Below are 22596 nucleotides of genomic sequence, written 5' to 3' on the forward strand. Positions count from 1 at the left end.
TGGTTCTTTTAACAGGGCTGTAACTTCTGCCTTGGGGAAAGTCAAACCAGATGATGTTGAGAATTTTTAACATGAAGCAACTGAGGAAGAAAGATTTTTCTAGCAAATAACTGGGATGTAAACAAAGCTCCAGTGGACCTGTCCTAGTAAAAAAATTAAAAATTTCATTTGTATTCCATTCTTAATGCAATGTTTTGTAATGAGGGAGAATAAAAAAACAAATGAAAATTTGAGAAACAGATGTGTTCACTTGGAAATCTGACAAAACATCTTTCAGTATTGCCATTAGTTTGCCACTGAAATTATCTGTGCAAGCGTTAAAAAAGGAGGAGGAAGAGGTTTAAAAGTTCTCAATTATTTGGTTTCTTTCCTTTACAGAGTCTGTCAGAGAGATACTTTTCACATCACAGACTAGACAGTTTTCCCTAGGTAATTTTAACATGTGATAACAAATTCATGTAAATAAATTCCTTTATTAAGTTCCCCAGTCAAAATAAACATAGAGTTTAAGGTAAAGTTCCCCCTACCCTCTGGGAAACATGAAAACCAACAGCTTTTGGGTTCTGGTCTCTAGTGCTTAGCACCTTACTTCTACAGACAACCAAAATCAATTTAATCAGTTTCAAAGGGTATTAGGATGCCTAAACAGATGTTTACAGCTACCCAGGGTCTCTCCTGCCAAGTATATGTGCTAATGCAATGTAGTCAAAGGAAGGTGCAGATATAATAGCCACAGGCTTAATTGTTCCCAGTGTTTGCCAGAAATGTTCATTACTGTCTCTAGTGGGTTATGGAATAGAGAAAATCCCACACAATTTACTGATTCGTTTTGATGCACTGGCTGGGGGAGTAGTTAGCTGACTGCACGATTTCACAATGATTACACACTTAATTTATACAACACAATTTTATTTTAAAACTCTTTGCTACGTATATAACACTGCTTAGCTTTAAGAAACACCACAAACATTAAAAACACAATAATTACATATATCAGAAACAATGCTCCAAATGCACTTCCTTCCCAAACAATGCTATAAGAATTAGTGTTACAAAAACAACTACAATTACAACTAAAAGTTAAATTTGAATCAATACTGTTATTTTTCATAATATACTTACAATCCTAGGATTCCGAGAAGCCAAATACCAAAATATGGTTTCATTCCTCAGTAGTACGATTTAGTGGGTTGGCCTCAGTAGTACGGTTCAATGGGCTGGCCTCAGCAATACGATTCAATGAGCTGGGCTCACCAGTGATAGGACTACGTCCCCTTCCTTCAGTCCCTTTCGGGCGCTCCGTGGCTTCAGCGTGAACTAAGAGATTCGTGTTCACGGAGAGGCTTGATTAGGCGATCAATCTAATCAGACCTTACACTTGCGATTCTTCCTTCGTTGTTCTGCAAGTGAAGTCACCTCCAAATTGGGACAGTAAGTTACAGGTTTTTATTGAGTGAGCTGCCGTCATTGGGCTCCTCCTACTCAATTCATCATAACTCCCAAATTTGGGCTTGGATCTTACTCAACAGAAATTACCTTTGTTGAGCATTTTTTAAATTATTCTTGGGGAGACTTCCGTATCACTGTAAATACTCTTTTCTTTTTACCAGTCTGGTTAAAAGGCCTTAGGCTTTGATGTCTCGGAATTTAGGACATTTACTTTCTTTGTAAAAAATTTCTAAAGGTACAATTTAGATTAAGGTTTTAGGCGAAGTCAGGACATTTCGCACGTAGCTCCAAAACAATGAGCTAGATAAGGAGATAGATCCTATCTTCTTCCTGAAACTGGATAATGGGCAATCTTTACAAACATTCAAACTATTTCATTCAATATGACAATTACCACTGCAAACAAGTGCATTTATCTAGGTGTATGAACCAGATTTTGCTGTCCTCTTGCAGTTTTTTAAAGGCTAAAATGGTACTGTATCCAAACTATACACTGGTATAAGTTCATCACTTTCTGAACCTGCTTTTTTGTTTATGACCAAGCTATGAGCTTTAAACTGCATTTTAGCTTGTTAATACCCTATACAATAACAGAGTTTAAAATAACCATTATGTGAAACCAGTATTGTAGTACTGTTTTGTATTTTTCAAGATTAAAAAGGGAGAATACATATGTGGGTCAATATTAGAGATGCACCAATATATTGGTCCATATTGGATGAGCACCGATAAAAGGAAAATTTGCGTTATCCGCAATCAGCTTTTTTTGGCCGGTGTAGCCAATGTCACTGACAAATGTTGTGTGCATGCGTACAACCACAGCATGCACGTGGCCAGGAATACAGCCTGGCAGCTTGGAGAGCAGTGTCTAACTAGTAAGTCGGGGGGGGAAGGGAAATCGAGGCCCCTGTGGTGAAGGGAGTGGGGCTGGGGCAGGCACTCCCCAGCAGAGGCGGGGTAGGGTGCAGGATGGAGCCGCAGGTGGCTCGTCCGGGTAGTGAGGGGGCAGCTCCATGCCCTGTGCTTACTCTCCTTGAGGGGGAGGCACGGGGGGCTGTACCCCCCTGGATTTGTGTGTGGGGTGAGGGCAGGCTGCCTGCCACAGGCTCAGGGGCAGGGGCTGTGCCAGTCTCTTCCCAGTGGGGAGCTGGGCCAGGGTGGGCGGCGGTGGCACTGGGAGGGGGGCTATGGGTTGGCTACAGTGAATTTTAGGGTAGCTGTAGCCCCTCCTTCCAGCACTGCCACCACCTGCCCCAAGCTCAGCCCCATTCCAGCCTCCCTGCCAGGAAGAGGCTGGCACAGCCCCTGGCCCTGAGCCCGCAGCAGGCAGCCTACCCTCACATCAATCCAGGGGCACATGTACCCCATACCTGCCCCAGGGGTGGAAGAAGAGACAGGGGCCACCCCATCCATGCTCACCGGATGAGCTGCCCATGGCTCCATCCTGCACCCTGATCCAGCTGCCCCAGCCTCACTCCCTCTCTCTCACTGTGGTGGCCTTGATCTGCGCCCCACGCCCCTTCCCCCTCAGTTACCTGCCGGACACTGCTTTCCAAGCTGCTGGGCTGCATACTGGCTATCGGATAGGTATCAGCTGATATGGCTGGTTACTAATCAGCCACTGGTATTGACCAAAAAAAATCTTTATCGGTGCACCCCTAGTAAATATTAGAGATATGTAAATGGAGAAGTATGAATTGAGATTTACAAAACAAAATAGTCTGGATTATCACTAATATTTATTTAAGGCACCTTAGTGACACTCTGGTAGTGTAACGTAGGTATAAAGTGGGAGTAAAGTAAACTAGAGAGAGGAAGTTAGCTGTGTTAGTCTAAAGTCAAGCAGGAGGCAGAGAAGATTTGCATTTTATAAATTAACTACATCAGATGTGTGTGTGTAGCAAAAGCTTCTGGGAGGCCAAGCTCACTTTACTGGAGGCTGTGAAAGCACATGCACAGAGCAGAGCACAAATGGAGAGAGTGATCTGAATACAACAAGCAGGCAGGGGAGTGGTGCTGAGACAGGAAACAAGCAATACACCTAGAAGAACAAAGGGGTCACAAAAGCTGATCCAGGTAATGATAATGATTCACTACACTCCCAGAGAGGCGTAAAAGGCCCTTACATCTAATTTTAGTCAAAAAGTGAAAATGAAGGATGAAGCCAAGATTCACAGACACTGAGATTTTACTATTACTTCTAGGATTCCATATGTACCTCACCTGAAACCAGGAAATAAGTTCCTCTGAGATCCAGATCCAACTTTGAAGCAAACCAGAGCAAAAGAGAAAGATGCTTCTTCCCAGATCCAACATGTGAAAAAGTTCTAATTTGAGATTTTAGTTTTGACCCACTTCCAGTAACAATTCCACTAGTCACCTTTTTACTTACTTCAGCTTCTTGCTGTGCTCAACTTCAACTTTGTAATTTGCTCAAAAGCCCGATGAAGAATTGAGTATTGAGCCATTCCTAGGTAGAAAAGAATCAATTTTGGAAATGAGGGCAAAGCCTTACAAAGAAGATTTTAATTATGCTTGTAATGAACAGACCTGATCCAAAGCCCACCAAAGTCAATGGGAAGTGCCCAACTGACTTTAGTGGGTTTTGTATCAGGCCACAAACTTCTTTGTAGTCTAGAAGAGTCAATAGCATTGTAGTCAGTAGCATTGTTTCAATTAATAAACTATGCATCTAAAGCATGCCCTTAAAAATCAACAACTTACACTGTAGGGAACACATTCTGTAACATCTTTATAGAATTGGTGAGTTTACTACACTTTTGACATTGTACATTTTTTCAATGGGAAGGGTGCACTTCCCAGGCTGATTTGGCACTGCTTATATTTATACTTTGTGAGTTACCCTATGAAAACAGCATGTCAATCACATATATAAAAAAGCATATTACTGATTTCAAATTAACTTTTTTGAACATAAAAACTTAGTGTGCATGCAATGTTTCAATCATACCTAAAGGGCCATAATTCTGGCTTGCCCTTTGTCTACATAGCAAAAGAAGAGAGCTGTGTACATGTCCATGATGCTTCAATAGCACAACACAGCTGATACATCTCAACACTGTCCCCTGAAATTTTAAGTTGGACCATGCTACACCCATGACCAACCTACAGTATGTACAATGTCAGCTTTAGGCAAACTGTACATCCAGGAGTGCATGAACCCACGACTGGTAAGATCAGGGGCACAGAAGAAGAGCCAATTTGCTTCTTTTTGGGGTAAAATTCAAAGTTTCATTTATAAAAGGAAACTATTTTTTAATAATCATAATGGAACAAGTTTTCCAAAGTTTTATTTCCAATCCCTGTAAAATATATTACAGTTTTGCAACTATAGCTCAACATTATAAACCAGACAATAATATTCTCTCTCACATCAACATGCAAGGTAGAAAAACAAATGGCTCATTCAAATATATCAAATATTAGAAGCGATTCTTGTATAATAAAAACCCACTGTTCATGATCTTAGTGGCCATTTCCTAATGCAGAGTGCACAGCAAATTCAGAGGAAAACAAAGCAAGGTGCCTTTTCATACTCCTTTTTGCAACTGGCTGATCACAGAATTTGACTTCAATGTTGCCATCACTGAAAGCTTCCCTCTTAGGCTCCTCTGAAGTAGGCTCTCTGTGAAAACAACTTGCTTTTTGCTGCATCACAGTCATTCTTGAGTTTCTATGCCGCTTAGAAGAAGATGGGTTGTCTTTGACATTACAAAAGCAGATTGCAGAGAGGAAATTTTTTTTGAAGTTCTCATTCATAAAAGCATATACAATAGGGTTACAAATAGAATTGAAAAATCCAATGATCTGAACAATAGCAAAGATCATCTTGATTGTGACATCATCATATTCATTTTCAAAGTTACCTGGAAAGAAAGAAATGTACTGTAAATAGCATAATACATGAACTCTCACATACCTTATCCATTTTAACTTAGGTTCATATGTTGCAAGTTCTTGTTTGGGTTTAACAAGTCTTTTGGAGAGCTTCTATACATTTGCTTGATGCCAATAACCTGGTTCATGAGACTGGAGAGGAAACAACAGTGGCAGAAAATAAAACTTACATTTGGGCTTAGGAGTGTGTGCAAGTGTCCTTATCTCATCTGGTACCAGGTCTCTTAAATGGTGCTCTCAAACGGGGCTTCCCTTCAATTCATCACCTCCCCTCCACTTCTTGGTATTTCTGCCTGTGGGATATTTCAAAGCTCCTTGACCTTCTACCTCCTCTGTTCACTCTAGTAGGGTGCCTGTATTAGAAATTTCCTCAAAGCCCCATAACCAACTCATGATGCATCTGTAAGTTGTCTGCAGCTGGAGACAGTGACAGAAACTCCCTCAGCTTCTGTCCTTGATGATCCTTGTCACTTCATGACCTCTGCTTCCACTTCCTGCTCTTGCACATCTTGTCTCTTTCCATCCATGTTCTTCCTATACCCCAGCCAGCCTACCCTGGTCCACCTTGTCCGTACCCTCACAAGCAACATTATGCATACTGGCCTGAATCAGGCCTGTCCAACTGGTGGCTCACAAGTCCCTGCCTGGCCATCACTCCTCCCATTGCCCCTGCTGCTATGGCAGCTGGCAGGAGTCTGGGCTCCCCTTCTCTCTCTCCCAGCTTCTGCTTCCTGCTCAACTCTTAAGGCTCCGGCAGTAGTGAGAAGTGGTCCAGGGAAGGGTTTGTGTTGCCCATGCTCTGTCTGCAGCCGGGGGAGTAGAGCCTGGTTGCATGCGCGGCCAGTAGAGCTGGCCTGGACACAGTGCGGAGCAGGAAACAGGCTGCCTGCATGATAGTGGAGGAAAACAGGAAGGCTATCCCCATGGTGTGCAACCTGTGCAGTGTGCAGCCCAGGGGTCTGTGGACTGCAGGGTGTGCAGAGCCCTGCTGCCCAGAAAGTGGACAATCCTGGTCTAGATGAAAGGTATTTCAAGAGACAGCACGTGCTTTTAGAAGATGCATGATTTTAATCAAAGCAGGTGAGAAGTTGGGAAAGAGGTACAAATGATTACACAGACACACCCAATTATTCAGAATTATAGAGGGAAAAGAGATAGGTTTGAAATAATTCTGATTCTATACAGGGGCGACCCCTGGTCAGTGCTTGCCACGCTCCCTCCCTCCCTCCCCCCAACCCTGCTGACAGTGCCGGCGGTGTCTGCGGGAGCTCCGCACTTACAGCTGCCACCGTGCTCTCACTGCCGCTAGTGCAGCCGTGCCCCCACAGCCGCCGGGGGCATGTGCCATTCATGATTCCATGTGAACATGCAGTAGGGGCCCATGGGGCATCTCCAAAGAGAGTTTTACATTATTTAGCCATGGTACCATTTCCATAGCACTGTATTTCATATATAAGAAAAAGATCAAAGTGTTTTTGAACCACTCAACATGATTTGTGTGTTCCATCAAAAAGTAATATGCTTGCTGTCTCATGTCTCCAAGATTTCCACCCAGAGGATTTTGAACCCTTCACGTTTTTCATTCAAGAACTCGGGTAACAAAATACTGGAACAAGGAACACAGGGCTAACACAGCAAAGAAATTAAGCCTTAGCTGGCATTTCTGCAAAACTGCCAATGGAAAAAGAAAAAATGTGTTTAAGTGAATTGCGTGTCACATATAAGAGATAATTATATATAAGACATTTTTCCTTTAGCCATAAATCTATCCTTTGTCTCATCAAAATCATGTTGACTGAGAAACTAAACTCCTTAGCAACTTAAATCTAAGAAGCATGATAGCCTGTATAGGATTCAAATTAAAATAAGTGTAAAATAAAATCAATAAAATTAATAGTATTTTATTTTTATAGATCAGACAGAAAAATGACATTTACCTTCCAACATGAAAATGCTGACCTTTCATGAACTTTGTGGCATGACAGGGAGTGATAAAATGGAATCCAGGGAGCTGTGTTCACCATTTTTACTAGAGCCCTGGGTGTATTCTTCTGATGCCTAGGAACTCCAACCAGAACTAGGATATCACTGTGCTAAGTGCTATACAAATACAGAATAGAAAATGGTCCTTTCCTCAGAAAACTTGCAATCCTTTTACTCAGGATTACAAAAACCCTAACAGCCATTTTCCTTCATACATAAGGTGTGGATGAAAAGAAACAATACAATCTGATAAAGACACTGATCATCTCCATACTTCTTGGGTACAAGATTTATTCCTCTTACTATACCAGAAAAGTCTTGTGATATATACATCTATTTTTAGTGAAAGATGCAGGTGTGTTTCTCTATGAATTGGATTGCCCCAGCCCAATCATCTACTGTGCATGTGTACCTCTGAGAGGATTTATCATCCAAGATCTAAAAACATCCTAATTGACAGACTGTACTTTATATTACATGGTACAGTAGTACTAATACTTCAGAATTAATACAAGTGATTCTATAAGTAAAAAGAAATAGACCTATTCAAAATACCAGCTTCATCTGTAGAAGAGTGCCAGATACTCACTGTATTCCATCATCATGTGAATTACATGGAAAGGAGCCCAGCAGACAGCAAACAAAACCACCACCACCACCATCATAACAACTGCTCTCTTCTTTTTCCTGAAATTATACAAAAATAGTTTGATCTGAATAACTTTGAATGAACTTCTGACTGGTCTGTGGGTCAGATTCTTTAATTATCCAAACGGCTAAAAGATGCAAATATGTATTTACTAGGATTTTTTACACATGCTAAGCTGCCCAAACTCCTCTTGAAATAAAAACAGTAGCATAGATATGTATCTGATGCATAATTTAAAAGTTTGTTCTTAACACTTGTAGTTGTAGTGTGCAATTAGAAAATATAATATACCCCAGGGAATAATGCAATTATGCACCCACGTAATTTTGCATGTAAAATGTATAACTGTGCATAATCACATAATATTTCATAATTCCTCAGGGTACAGCTGGTAAGTGGGAACAGGAGCTCCTGTCTGCAAGAGGGGAGGTAGGCATGGGGGTGTGTGTGGGTTTTGCGGGTGGATGTAGGCCCCCTGCTACACCCTCCACCCCGTGGTGCATGGCCCCTGCCATGGCAGCAGCAGACAGTGGTCCCTCAGGGCCCTCCTGGCCAGGGCACAGTCCCTGGTGGCACGTAGCTCCAGCAAATCCTGGGGGCTGCATGTGGCTCCTGTCTGTAGTGCTGCGAGCCTCACATGCTGACACGGAGCCAGCCCGGTCTGGCCTGAAGGCATGTGCTAGCAGCCCTGGGCTGGGCTGGCTACATGCAGCCCCTGGGACTTGCCAGAGTCATGCACTGCTGTGGGGCTCTGCCTGCTGCAGCCAGGAGATCCCAGAGGGCCAGGGGGCTATGCATGGTAGGGAGGATATGTGGCAGCAGGGGCTATTCTGGAGTGGGGTGGGGTGTGGTGGACAGGGGCAGTGCACAGAGGGGCATGTGGCAGAGAGAACCGCTCCCCTTCCACAAGCCCCGCACAGTCCCATATCCACATCCACCCACAGACCCCACACATACATCCACATCCCCCACACAATCCTCCCACAAACCCTACACACTCCCCCCATACACTCCCATATCCACACCCACCCACATACCCCCCACACCCTCACAACAACCCCCCACACAAGTACCTGCATATTTTTCTAAAGAAGGTTGAAATAGTGTTACATTTAGTTTAATTTGTAAAACAAATCAAAGTAATTATGCATAATTTTGAATGTTTTTGCACATAATTCTCAGGGTGCACTGATAAAGATTTTCTTGGTTGATACCAGTAGCTGATTATTCATCAGTCATATTGACCGTGTAGCAGGGCACTAAGATGTGCCTGCTCCTTTAAGGATGAAGCAGCCTGACCAGGGAGCTCTGCTGGCTAAACAGAGCACCATAGCTGCGGGTTGCTGGGGTAACAGCCTATGGGGATAATTGGGAAGCACCTGCCGGCATCACATGACCAGAGGGAGGCATATAAACTCAGGGCTGAGGATTGCACAGTTATTCTCTCTTTGGCAACTGCCAAGGAGCTTCTGCTGGACGAAGCTACCTGAAACCTGGTGCTGCCTGCTTTACTATCCAAGTACTGGAAGACTCCAGGGAGTCCCCCGGGTACCTAGGGCTAGGGGCCTGTTACCCTGAGGATGGAAGCTTGTTCCCATAAAATGGGCATATAGCATTGTTGGCATTTCTAGTGTTTGAGTTATTGACCAGGGACATACACTTTTGTTACTGTTTGCACCAGAGGACTGGGATGAGGCTATCTGGGGAGGTTTGGAGGCCTCATTAGTGCCTAGAGAAAAGCACATGATTTGGGTACAGCCCAATGTCAGGCACAGAAAGAGAGGGGCACTGCGGGGGAAGGGGAGGGGGGCAGCTACAGGGGCACAGAGAGTCATAGCACCAGGGGGGTGCAGAAGTGTAAAATAGTCGTATAACACCTGCGAGGCTTGGGACATGATATAGGAGCGGTTGAAGTCATGTATTACACCCTGAGTATTATGGCATTAAGAGGGCAGCCTCTCGCCTAGAACCTTCTATTTATTTTAACTCACCACCCCCATTGCTCCTGGACAGGCAGGGGACGCATGGCCAGCATGCAGCTCCTGGGGCAAAGGCAGCCAGGCAGAGAGCCCCAAGTGGGCAGTGGGCAGCCCACCTCCACCCTTCCCCTGTGCACAAATCTGGGGGGCCACATACCCTCCATGCCTCACCTGGGGATGTGTGCAGCAGCAGGGAGACACCCCCCACCCCCACCTTCCCTGGACAAGCCGCCTACCACTGTGTCCCACTCTCTTCCCTGGCCCCAGGGTCCCATTCACTGCCCTGGCTGGGTAGCACCCCCAGCCCAACTCCCTCTCTCACCATGGGGGGCCTTGATCCATGCTTCTTCCCTTCCCCATGCCTCTTCTCCTCAACAGATTTACCTGCAGGGCACTGCTCTCTGCCTGGCTGTACTCCTGGCCATGTGCATGTGTGCAGCTGCACACATGAACGTGGCATCCAGAAGGCATATTGTATTAATTGGTACATTATCGGCTACACCAGCCAAAATAAGCTAATAATGTTAATTTTCCTTTAATCGGTGCTGATCCAATATGGCACCGATATATCAGTGCACCTCTACATAATTCCCTGGGGTGTATCATAACTCTACTATTATACAAAGTTTTGCAACTCTTTCTTATCATCACTATCCCCTTACATATGTTTTAGTACTGGTTGTCTAAGCAAACTTTTTTTGAGCTGCTGATTTATTACTCTCTTTGGATTCAATATTTCATATGCTACTCTCATTTTCTATGGACATATTTGGTAGAATAGTGTTTCCCAAACACTGTGCTGCAGCACAGAAGTATGCCATCAGAAATTAAAAGTTGTGCCATGGAATTTTGCCAGGGCAATGAGTTATAATAGGTACAAGGATGGGGAATGCCTTAAAAGGTGTGCTGTGGAATTTTTTTTTATTATTGTAAATGTGCCTTGGGGTGAAGAAGGTTCAGAAACACTGTGGTAGAAGATGCCTCACAACAGAAAACAATTAAACAAACTAGACAAATTAAAGGCAAAGCGCAATGCAGTATTTAAGGTGGTTTAATTGTAACACTAAATAACAAAAAAAATGCAAATAAACTAGTTATCAGGTTTTAATCATTCATTTTAATTACATTTCAAACAAAGTTTCCATCTCAATGGTCACAAGTGGCAAAGTGACATGAAGGACATTTAGAAAATCTTTAGAGAGTCCTGTAAGTTAAAACATATCAACTTAATGCCATTTTTAAAATTTTAATATGCTACTCTTATTTCTAAAAGGCCAATTTAAAAACCATGGTCATGGCCACAGATTAAATAAAGAACTTCCCATAACATATTTTTGATTTTATTGATCATAACTGAAGAAGATTCAAAAGGGAACTCCATTCAGTTGGTCCCAGTCTGACTTAGGAAAACAACATACCATGCTCTCTCATATACAACATGCCCCAGAATATAATATGCACTTTGTTTTTAAAAGACAGAATGAAGAAAAGAAGATCTTTACTTGTAGTAAGTAACTGACAGAGCAGCAGCAGCTAGGGAACCAAACTGCCCACTGTTCTGCTCCTTGTAGATTCCTATAGATCAGGGGTTTTCAACCTTTTTGAGTCAGTGTACCCCTGGTGACTGGATACCAAGTGCGGGGTTAGCAAGGGGTGGCGCACAGCCAGAGGCCAAGCGGGGGGGTGGGGCTAGTGCGTGGCCAAATCCGAGCTGTGGCAGGCACTGCATGCAAACTTCCCCTGGCCCCCACGTCCAGTCAGTTGGGTGGTGCCTGCGTGGGATGCTGCATGGTGGCGCTCCATCCCCGGCAGCACATGCCCCCTAGGGCCTTCTCAAGTAGCCCCGGTTTACAACCTCTGCTATAGATCAATGCAGATTTTACTTTCAGTTTCACCAGGTCAGAGGAAGAACATGGTCTTACTGTATTTCTCCCACTCCAGTTGCATTTTTTGGGAAATGGGTGCATGTTGTATGCAAGAAGACACAATGCTACTTTTCCATTTTCTCAGCTCATGGTCTTTAATCTTCAAAAGCAATGATTTTTTTGGGGTGCCCAACATGGCATTCATTAAAAGGTCAGTTTTGAAAAAACAGAGCCCTTTAACTTGTCTCAAATGGGGCACACAATTATGAAATCACTAATCACCTGTTGCAAATCTATGCCATGCCTCTTTTTATTTCATACCTCAGCCTGGTGGCCTCTGAAGGAAACCATACCTGCCTACTGTTCCTGTAAAAGTATGCTTTTCAAGGATGAGTTTTAACTGGATGTCTTACTCTACAAACCTTGATATTTTAGACATTTCGTTTCCATGAATGGTTTGAAGAACTGAAGCATCTCCCACTCGTTTCTTGATCCAGAGTTCATAACCAATCTTACTGTACAAGAGGAGCATCAGCATCAGTGGAAGGAGAAACAGTATAACAAGAATGAAGGTGGTATATATCTTCTGATGAACAGGGCTGGTCCACTCTTCTAAGCAGCAAACATACTCTTTTTCATATAGGAAATCATATTTAACCTGCAGTAATTTAAGTGGAAATGAGTTCCTGTTACCCTACTTTTGAAGAACTGGCATATTCAAATGCTACTTGCCATTAATATGATCAAAATTCCATTTAGGGATCTTTCAAGTGAGATGATTCTTCTAATTAATTTCTGTGTAAAGGGTTAGATTCATGCTGGCTGACACAGGGAGTGCAGCAGATGTTTTGAATGGCACCGCTGCACATTGTTTAGGTCAAGGACAGCAATTTTGATTTCTTTAGGAAACAGCTGCCGAGATCATGTGCTGAAGCAATGTACTGTCCTAGCCACAACCATATTTGATCAATACCTATAAGACTATGCTGATAGGATAGTGTTGTTCTTAACCAGTGCAACAAACTGAAAAAATGACCTCCATAACTAGACACACGAGGTGGAGCTTGAGCTAAGAAGTCAAGCTATTCTGCATGATGCATACCTGTATCTTCTCTGGATCAGGCTCCAGTGGAGACCTGCAACACTTCCTCATCAGTGGGTTACACTGGTTGTCTGTGTAACTCCAGTCATAAGTGTGTGGCAATACAAAACAACCCAGACTGCATAAATCCTTCCCACACCCCAGAGTAGGTCTCCAATTTATAAAAAAAAAAAAAAAAAAAAAAAGCTACCCACAGTATATTGTTTGTGATTGAATTAAAATGGTACCTCTATTTTTTTCCTTTAACAATGACACCACTTGATACCAAGATACAAAGTCTACTACTGAGCCAGTTTATGACTAGTTTCTGTTACCTCCATTTTAGGAATCACTCCTCACAAGTCTTTAGGATTTATTCAGTCCTGTTACTATCCCCTTCAGTAAGACCCTGCAAGATCTAGGCTTAAATTGGAAATGCCATTGAAAGCATCCTACCTCGAGTTGCTGCACATGCCACATAGGTGACCCAACAATAGCTGCCAACAACCAGACTATGCCTGTAAACAAACAAAAAAAAACAGCAAAGCCTTTTAAATACATAGTAGAATAGGGAAGTGAACATGAATGAGTTTAACCCTTTAACCATTTCTATTGGCAAAAAAGGTGATTTGGAATATTCATACTGCAAAGTGAACACTAAATGTAAAGTCAAATGATTTGTGGACAGTCGGTATTGCACATAAAAGCTACCTTTCCCCTTTTTCAGGTATTTCATTCCTTTAACTCTCAGTGTGCTTCAATTTAAAGGTAGGCTATTTTTGATGCACAAACATCTTTCCCTTGACCTGCAAGAGTATTATTGCCCAGTGTTCTCTCTTGCATGGCATATATCAATAATGGACATTGCCTTGGTAGTGCTTATACTTCTTCACCTGGGATGGTAGGTTTTGGATTTCTCTTCTAGATCACCACAAAAGAAAGAAAATAGATATAATAAAATTATCAAAAAAGTCTAGTTGAAACCTAGTCAAGTAAAACATACCATATTTTCTCACATACCAAGCAAACATTTTCCCCCAAAAATGACCCCCCCCCCCCGCCAAATTAGGGTGCATGTCTTTGGTGGGGAAGTTGTTTTCTTCACTGGAAAAAAAGCATACCCAGGGGCGGATCCAAAGGGGGTGTACTGACATAATTGCATTCCCTCCCACCTTTTGGGTCATACTACAGAAGCAGTAGCCACAGCCATTTTTAAGTCCCCAAAGCAGGTAAGTATTCCTCTCCTTCCCCTCTGTGCTCACCAGCAGTCTTCTCCGCTCCTCTCTGCCCACACCACCACCGTCCCTGGCTGAAGCAGGAACAAAGGAGCTCCACAGCCACTCCAGCTGGGCTGCACAGGCACCCAGGCTAAACTGGGGATGGCAGCAGCAGTTGTGACTACAGTGGGTAGGTTCCTCCTCCCTGACCAGTCCCCTCAGATGTTCCCCACCATCCTGGAAGTGGGCTAAATGAGTGGGGGGACCTGTCCAGCACTACCAGTGATGTTCCTGGCTCCCATGTAGCCTGACTGGAGTGCGGCAAGAGCAGCTCTGGATCTCCCTTCATCAGCTGGGGACAGTGGCAGTGGTGGGCAGAAAGGGGGTGGAAAATTTACCACTGGAAGGTGGGGAGAGGGGGAGGGGGGGAGCGGGTGCTGAGAGCAAAGGGAATGGGGTGGGGAAGAAGGGGGAAAGATCCACAGAGTTCTTACCTTATTTGGGAACTTAAGAAAGGTTCCTGGTTGCTGTTCCCACGGTATGTTCTGCCTCCCCCAGGAAGCTGATTCCTTGACCTGCACCCCCCTTTACAAAATCCTGGATCCACCCATGAACGCATCTGGAAACACTGGGCATGCCATGCAGCTGCCAAGAATGCTGACACTGGTGTCTGACTCAGGAAGCAAAATGGGAAGAGTCCTGTGTTAACTCTCTTGCAGGCATATCTACTGGCTGAACACTGTAGCTTGTGTTTGCAGTAGCAAGTGAGCTGCTGGCAGTATCCTCATAAAGCTTATGATGTGAAAACAACATTTGATTTGCAGGAATTTTATATAAAGAACTACTTACAGTAAAGAATGAACACACTTGCTACTGCCCTTGTAAAAGTCGGTGGGGGGAGGGGTTAACCTTGTGTGACAAAGTCCTCCTGGGAACAGTGTTTGGGAAGTGTGGCATCACAAGAGGTAGTCTGGGGTAGACAGCAAAAAAACAGACCTTCCTGCCATACCTGGTAGCAGGGATGCTGTATTTCCTGGACACTGTGTTCCCAGGAAGACTTGTCACAAAATCAGCCATGATTCTGAGGGGAAAAAAATCTGTATTCTGCCTTCAAAAATATTTGGGGGCACATTGTATGCAAACAAATATAGTATTTTGGATTAGAAATCAAGTCTTAATTAGCTACACATATGCAGTATATCAGCAGGGACACTCACTTTGGTTTATGTTGGCTAATACTACCCAGTACTAGAAACAGCAAAAGGAAAGCAGATCGAGATTTATGATAGGGTTAATTTTCAAAATACAGGTAAGATAGAAAAACTAGGACAACAAGGAAACCTATCAGTCCAATTTAACAAGATTTGGAAAAGAATCTCTCTAGAAACTGGAAAATATGCACAGTATGTGTGAGTCACATTATAGAACATTATTAGACTCAGCAGCAATACAACCTCTGTAGTACTGTAAATATCAGGACTTCGTACCAGTTACACATATCATTATATAAATGAATACCTCGGGAATATTGGAGCTTGACCTTACCAAGCATTGTGAAAGCTCTTCTATTTGTGTACTGCCATTTCATTTTTAAAGGATGCACAATTCCCTGATGCCTTTCCACAGCAATGCAGGTCATTGTAAGAATCTCAGTAACGATTGCGGTGGATTGAACAAATGGCACCATCTTGCAAGCAAAGGCACCTGTAACAATTAAAGATAAAAACAGATAATCAAGGCACTTATCATAAACACCGAACCTAGGTAGTCAATAAAGAGCTAAACTATTCTTAAATTCATATATTTACCTTATTCTGAGAAGTCTGTACATGTGATCTCCCGTGTTCCTATTATATTCAATACTATTCAAGAAGCTGTCCTTTCAAAAATGTAAGGCTAGAAAATAGTTTCAGTAGTGTTGTCCAGCTCCAGAACAACCTGAGGGCCTTGTTACATGTTACACTGAGCCATACAGTGATCAGTGTTAGTGTCAGCATGAGTCTGGAGCAGTCACACTCAGTGACTTGGCAGCTGCATGGCATGCTACATCCACCCCACAATCGCAGTGCTGATGAGCCGCCTGGTACCTTGAGGTATGCAGAAAAAACATTTAAAGCTGTGTTGATGTCTGAATCGTCGAATCTTTCAGAACCTCTCCAAATTGATTTGGAGGGTTCCGATTTGATTCGGAGAGATTAAAGGGTCTCCTGATTCAATTTGGATTCAGAGATTTGACCACCAAATCAGGTCGAATCTCTGCTAAATCGAATCAGTGACCGAAGCTTGGCACAGCCCTAATGGCTGCCACTTTCTTCCATAGGAGGTACACACCTCTTTCATTTATAACTTCTCCCTTTCTTCATCATTCTGTTACTTTCAGTTTTCTCCAGTTATATTCCCCTTTCCGTTTTCTTTCTGAGGTGTTTTCACATTCTTCAAATATTTGTAGGCCTACATTTGCCTGTTAAGTACCATTTAGACGAGCTCCCCACATTTACCTAACGTGAAAATGTACTTCAATTTTGTTCTTTTCTAACTTTACCTTTCTTGTCAATATATTTGTTAATGCCATTGGCAGAACAATGCAATTTCACAGCAGTAGCATCTAATGTCTAAGCCATTCCACTTGTGCACAGCTGGCCCAGACAAGAGTACTTTGGCTTTTATAGCTGTAATAAGTCACTATGAGCACATTTTTCATTTCCAGCCTGATACTACTTAATCCTTTTGAATTATTCATTTTCAAATATCTTCCAACATAACAGATGTAGTTGGAATTAGCACTTCCCAAATGCATGACCTTATATTCACAGAATCATAGAAAATAGTGCATCTATGGGGCATCCCAAGAGCTCACTTATTCCACCTCCTACTCCAAGCCAAGATCAACCATTTACGACAGAGGTTTGTCCAATTTATTCTTCAAAATGTCCAGTGAGGGAGACTGCACAACTTCTCTAAGCAATACGTTCCAGTGCTTAGTATCCTTACAGTTATGGATACTGTATGGATACTAAGTTTCAGGCCTTATGTCCAATCTGAAACTCCCTTGCTTCAATCTGAGACAGTGACTTCTTATCTTATGCCAGGGGTGGGTAAAAATACAGCCCACGGGCCAGAACTGGCACACCAACTGGCTGGATCTGGCCCATGGCTCCCCACACAGTGCTTCACATGGGGCCGAGCCCCCAACCCTGCTCCTGCTGGAGCAACCCTCACCGCTCTCCTGCTGGCCTGGGTCCCAGCCAGTGCACAACTTCTGGCAGGTCTGTTCCCTGTGTGGCTGCAGCCAGTCAGATGCTGCTCCGCTTTCCTCACCTCCAGCAGGAGCTGCCAGGCTGAAGCTCCCCCCCGATCACCTGCCCAAAGCAGTGCAGCAGGGGCAGGTGCAGGAGGAACCACTGCTGGAGGCGAGGAGAGCAGATCAGCACCTGGCCAGGTGCAGCTGCACTAGGAACAGCCCCACCGGAACCTGTGCATGCTGCCTGGGGCCCAGGCCAGTGGGGCTATTCTGCTCCCCTTGCCATTTTGCTCTGGGTGGGCGGGCAGGAAGCTTCAATCGGTCGACTCCTGCCCAGCTTTAGCTCCCAGCTGCCTTCCACCCACTCCACCTGCCCACAGGTCCGCAGCTGGAGGCAAGGGAAGCAAAACAGTCCTACCATCCTGGGCCCCGGCCAGTGCTCACAGCTTTGGGTGGGACTATTCCCAGTGTGACGACAGTCAGCCAGGTACTGCTCAGCTACCCCTCAGCTTCAAGTGACAATGTGAACCCAGCTGGCTGCAGCCACACTGGGAACAGCCCTGCCAAAAGCTGCGTGCTGGCCAGAGCCAGGGCCGGGACTGACAACTGTGGGCAGGAGCATGGCACAGGCTGCCCCCGGGGGGGGACTCAGCCCCATGCAGAACACTGTGGGAGAGGCATAGGTGACACATAGGGAGGACATGGGGGGCATGTGTCCTGTCCCCCCCCCCCAAGATTGGCCCTCAGTCTGGGACTGGGGCCACTGAGAGAAGCGCCGCTGGCACTTCCAGGGTCAGCAATCAGGGCGAACTCTGCTTTACATGTCCCTTGCCTCTCCATCCCTCCCCTGATCCCTGGCTGGCTCCGAGGCAGCCGCTCCCACAACATGTGCATGTGCCCCCCGCCACTCCTCACAGGGAAGGGCAGGCAGGGAGCTGATTATGCCTGTCCCACTGCCAAGCACTGCTTTCTGCCCACCCAAATTCCCACAGGGAGCTTTGGTGAGATGTTGTGGGGAGAGGGCTGGCCCGCAACTGCTTGTCAAAACTCCCTATGTGGCCCTCAGGACCAAATAATTGCCCACCCCTGTCCTATGCTCATGTATTACTAGGCCTGTGCAAAGCAGCAAGTATTTGCTTTGGATTTGGCCGATTCAGAGGGACAGTGATTTGATTCAGTCGATTCGGTGCCGATTCAGAGATCTGACCATAGACTATCATGGGGAATTACTAAAATACCTATAACTGTCATTTTTTTGGCAGATCCAGATGAAAACAGCAAGGATGGTATCCTCTTCTGAGGGCATGAAGCCTGTCAAGTTTCAAGGAGATAGGAGCAGGGGTTTCTGTGAAAGTGCACCTCAAGGTTCTGAAAGCAAATAAAAAAAGCAAATAGGAGCAGAGTGAGGAGAGTGACACGCACTCTAGCTGCACGTGGAGCTTGGGGGAACCCCAGCAGCGGGAGGTTCACCTTTAGGAACACCAGCTGCTCCACCAAACCAGGATCCAAAGAGGTGCGGTGGGATGTCACAACATTCCCAGCAATGCTGAACACCCTCTTGCTTGGAACACTGGTTGCTGGACAGGACATGTGTTCCTGGGCAACCGTGGCCAGATCCTGCCACACCTGGCTGCGGGTTGTCAAATAGGCCAAAGGGTCGCAGTGCAGTGGCTCCATGTCCTCGGCAAGATAGGTAGCCACCAAGGCCTCCACGCTAGCTGCCTGATGGTGGGGTCTGGTGCCTCTGGACCCCAAGACTGAAGCCATGCCCTTGGCCCATATTAGCAGTAGCTGTGGTGGAAGAGATTGGCTTGTGGTTGGAGTGCTGGAATAGGAAAGTGGATCCCCCTTTTCTAGGTCCCCCCACCTCTGCCGTTCTGCCTCCCTGACTCTGTTCATCAGCACTTCCATCCAGCGACTGAGGGTTTTACTGCTGCAGACACTCCCCTTCAACCGTGGGTCGCACGTGCCTGCCAGCACGTGAACTATACAATGGATCCAGCCATTTTTTGACTCCCTCCTTTAGCTGCTTCACCAGTGCCTGCATCTCTGGCGAAAACGGCTTGTCCTAGCCAGGAACATCGATCCCTAGAACTACTCCATTTCATTCTCAAGCTCCTTCACTATGGGGATCACTTGGCTAAGGAGGGCATCACCAGTGCTGAGGCTTTTGGTGGCCTCAAGGAAGGGCTTGAGGACCACCAAGATCTAGGAGATGGTATCCCACTCAGCTCTGTTAAGGGGGGCACTGATCCCAATCTCCCCGAGCAAACCCATCTCATGGATGTCCTTCTGTTGCTCCACCAGCCTTTCCAGCATCAGGTATGTGGAGTTACACCAAGTCTCTACATCCTGCATGATTTAGTGCTGTGGGGTGCTCAGCTCTGCCTGTTTGTCCCACAGCATCTTCCTCTCCTTGATGCTCTGATAGAAGTAGGCCGCCACCTTCCTGCATTTCAAAATAAGCTGGCTGGTAGTGATGGCGCCGTCACCAGGAGCCCCATCCCCCTCCAAGGCATCCCTGACTATGAGATGAAACTTATGTACCACACAGCGGATGCCAACAAAGTTGACTTCACGCACCACCTTGACCATATTGGTTTTGTGGTCACTGACAATGGGGCCGTGGGTGAGCTTGCCTTGCCCAATGTGTCACCCCAGCACCATGTGGTTCATGGCCACCATGATCTCCCTTGCCATGTGGGACTCATCCATCACCTCGGCTTGAAGGAGAGCCCACCGGTGCCCTGACTGATTGCACCAGTGCCCTGTGAGGGAAGAGGTAGGCATGGTCTTCACCCTGGCTACTCCAGATGTCTGAAGTGAAGTGCAAGGCTACCTGCAGCCCTACCTTGCACAGCTCCTCCCTCAAGTACTCCCTGCATGCCTCATAAGGGAGGGCACCACCATCCTGCTAAAGGTGGTGCACTTGGTACAATGGGGCCATGAGCCGCCTGAACCCTGGACGCTCAATGGAGGAGAAGGGCTAGCCCTCCAGAGCAACCATCTCCCCAGTGCTCTAGGTAACCTCACTCAACTACAATGTGCGCCCCTCTTTGTCTCTGACTTTCCTCAGTAGTTCAGGGTAGTCTGCCTCTGCTTCTTGGGGACAGGGGCCTTGGAATTAGAAGGGGACTTCTTTTTTGGGCATGCTCCCACTGGTGCCAGGCTGAGAAAGAACAAGGACAAGGGGGTGCTGCCTCCTGAGATGCAGCAGCATCCCTGTGGCAGTGAAGTGTTTCACCCCCTTGCCCTGGTTGATCTGCCTTTGGCAGTGCTGGCAGGTAGAGTACCTGGGATCATCTGCTACCTCAAAATGATCCCACTTCTGGGTTGCAGATGGGGATCCTGCCTTATCCCTCTCATCACCAGGCAGCAGCACAACTACAGAAGAAGCTGAGCCACCTGCCCCTACTACCTCCTCCAAAATGCCTTCCAGAGAAGGAGACCTGCCTTTAGGGGGACTTTGAGGGGTGTGGAACACAAACTCAGATTCCCCCTCCTTCCCCAGAATTTCCTTTGCTATGGCCCTCAGCTCTTCTGCTTCCAAATCCAGCTTCTCCTCTGGCAGTGGGAGGCTCATGCTGGGAACTGAAATTGGGGCAGAGAATGTCATGCTGCTGCTGGTTAGTAGTTTTGGTGCAGGTACAGGCATGGCTACAACCTCCTTGTTCCCACTAGCAGCAGAAGACTCACTGCTGCCAGGAAAGAGGGTGTGTATTTGTTTGGGGTGGGGGGGAACTTGCAGCTCTCTCTCTGCCCCCACTCTCTCCCCTGCCACAAGACCTGGCACCTGCCTTTTCATCACGTTTCATAATGTTTGGTGTGCTGCAAAGTGTGTGCAATATATGTTGTGCTTTCCTGCACGGTGATAACACACTGTCAGGAAAAACAGATTTCTTTTTGCGGCGGGGAAAGAATCAAAACAGACTAACAGAACAAATAAGAGGATTTTGGGGGAAGAATAAGTTGAAATGAGTAGATAGGGATAACAATAGGGATAGTAGGCAAGAATTGGATACAACTTACAAGACAACAGACTAGCTTGCAAGCCAGAGCCTTTCAGACACTGCTGCTCCAAGAGAGACACAGGTTACAAAAAGGCACAGATCACTTCAGAGACAGCTTTATATGCTGTTTCTACATCCCTCCCCCTGAGCACTGTGATTGGAAAGGAACTCAGAGGAAAAAAGAAAAAAAGTCATTGGCCGGCCCCAAATGTCAGTATCAGAGCAGCCTCTCCCCTCCCCCTTTTCCATATGTGGAAGATCACCCCATCCCCCCTCCCTCTTCTCAATTTGTTTCCTGCAAGCCTTCTGAATCGATTCAGACCTTTAAATGGGTCTTCTGATTTGATTTGGATTCAAGATTCGGCTGCCAAATCAGGCCAAATCTCCTCCAAATCAAAAATCAGCTACTGAAGCTCTGCACAGCCCTATTTTTTTTACTTCTCCCTTTGAAATAATTTGAAGACAATTCTTTCCATTTTACTATCATTTTTATATCATTAACGTTTGGCTTATTCTCTTTAAATAATTCATTCCGTTTGGGTTTTTTTTTTGACAAATTGTACCTAGAATTATATGCAGACAACCCAATAAAACCAGAAAAGTTGTAATGGTGAAAAAGGGCATTATACATTCCCATACATTTGATTTTATTAAAAATAAATTTGAAGTAGTAGTTTACTCATTCTATAAAACTATGAGAAACAGAAAACAGAGGAAAAATAAAAAGGTGTATTAAAAAAATCCAGACCAAGGCTCATTCCTGCCCTCTGTTGCATGAAAAAGGTTAAAGCAATGGTGCTCAACTTTTTTAGTCCTAAGGCACCCATATGGTAGACTAAGCTCTGAGGTGGGCGATCCTGCTCCTCCAACCCCTTGTCTAAATAGGGAGCCAGAGAGTTCCTATTACTTTAAGATGGAGCTACAGCAAACTAAACTAGCCCTGGCCAGGCTGGTACTCAATACATAGGCTAACTGCTTGTAAACCAGCTTCCAACTAACAGCCAGATCTACAGCCACACGGGTAGTAGCTGCCCCTGTTGCCCTGTGGGGTCAAGCCAACGCTCAGGATCTCAATATCACGCTGTTAGACAGGAGGGCATGGTGTACAATTGCACATGCACACACTCAAAAAAAAAATTAATTGGGTGCATACAGTCCATCAGGCATGCCCTTCCCCGCCCCGCCCCCCCAAAAATTACCAGCC

General features: G+C 45.3%; 1 protein-coding gene across 1 annotated transcript in view; it reads right to left on the reverse strand.

Moving 5' to 3' along the window:
- Positions 1 to 4849: 4849 nt before the first annotated feature.
- The window catches only part of QRFPR (pyroglutamylated RFamide peptide receptor), a 41402-nt gene continuing 23655 nt past the window's right edge, over positions 4850 to 22596 (reverse strand). The window contains exons 2-6 of the mRNA XM_006019737.3: positions 15687 to 15845; positions 13381 to 13442; positions 12266 to 12501; positions 7940 to 8037; positions 4850 to 5336 (exon numbers count right to left, since the gene is read on the reverse strand). Coding sequence (XP_006019799.1) covers positions 4936 to 5336; positions 7940 to 8037; positions 12266 to 12501; positions 13381 to 13442; positions 15687 to 15845 — 956 coding nt within the window. The 3' untranslated portion in view covers positions 4850 to 4935. The remainder of the gene's footprint in view (positions 5337 to 7939; positions 8038 to 12265; positions 12502 to 13380; positions 13443 to 15686; positions 15846 to 22596) is intronic.

This window comes from Alligator sinensis, unplaced genomic scaffold (assembly GCF_000455745.1).
Source record: "Alligator sinensis unplaced genomic scaffold, ASM45574v1 scaffold544_1, whole genome shotgun sequence".
Taxonomy (NCBI): domain Eukaryota; kingdom Metazoa; phylum Chordata; order Crocodylia; family Alligatoridae; genus Alligator; species Alligator sinensis.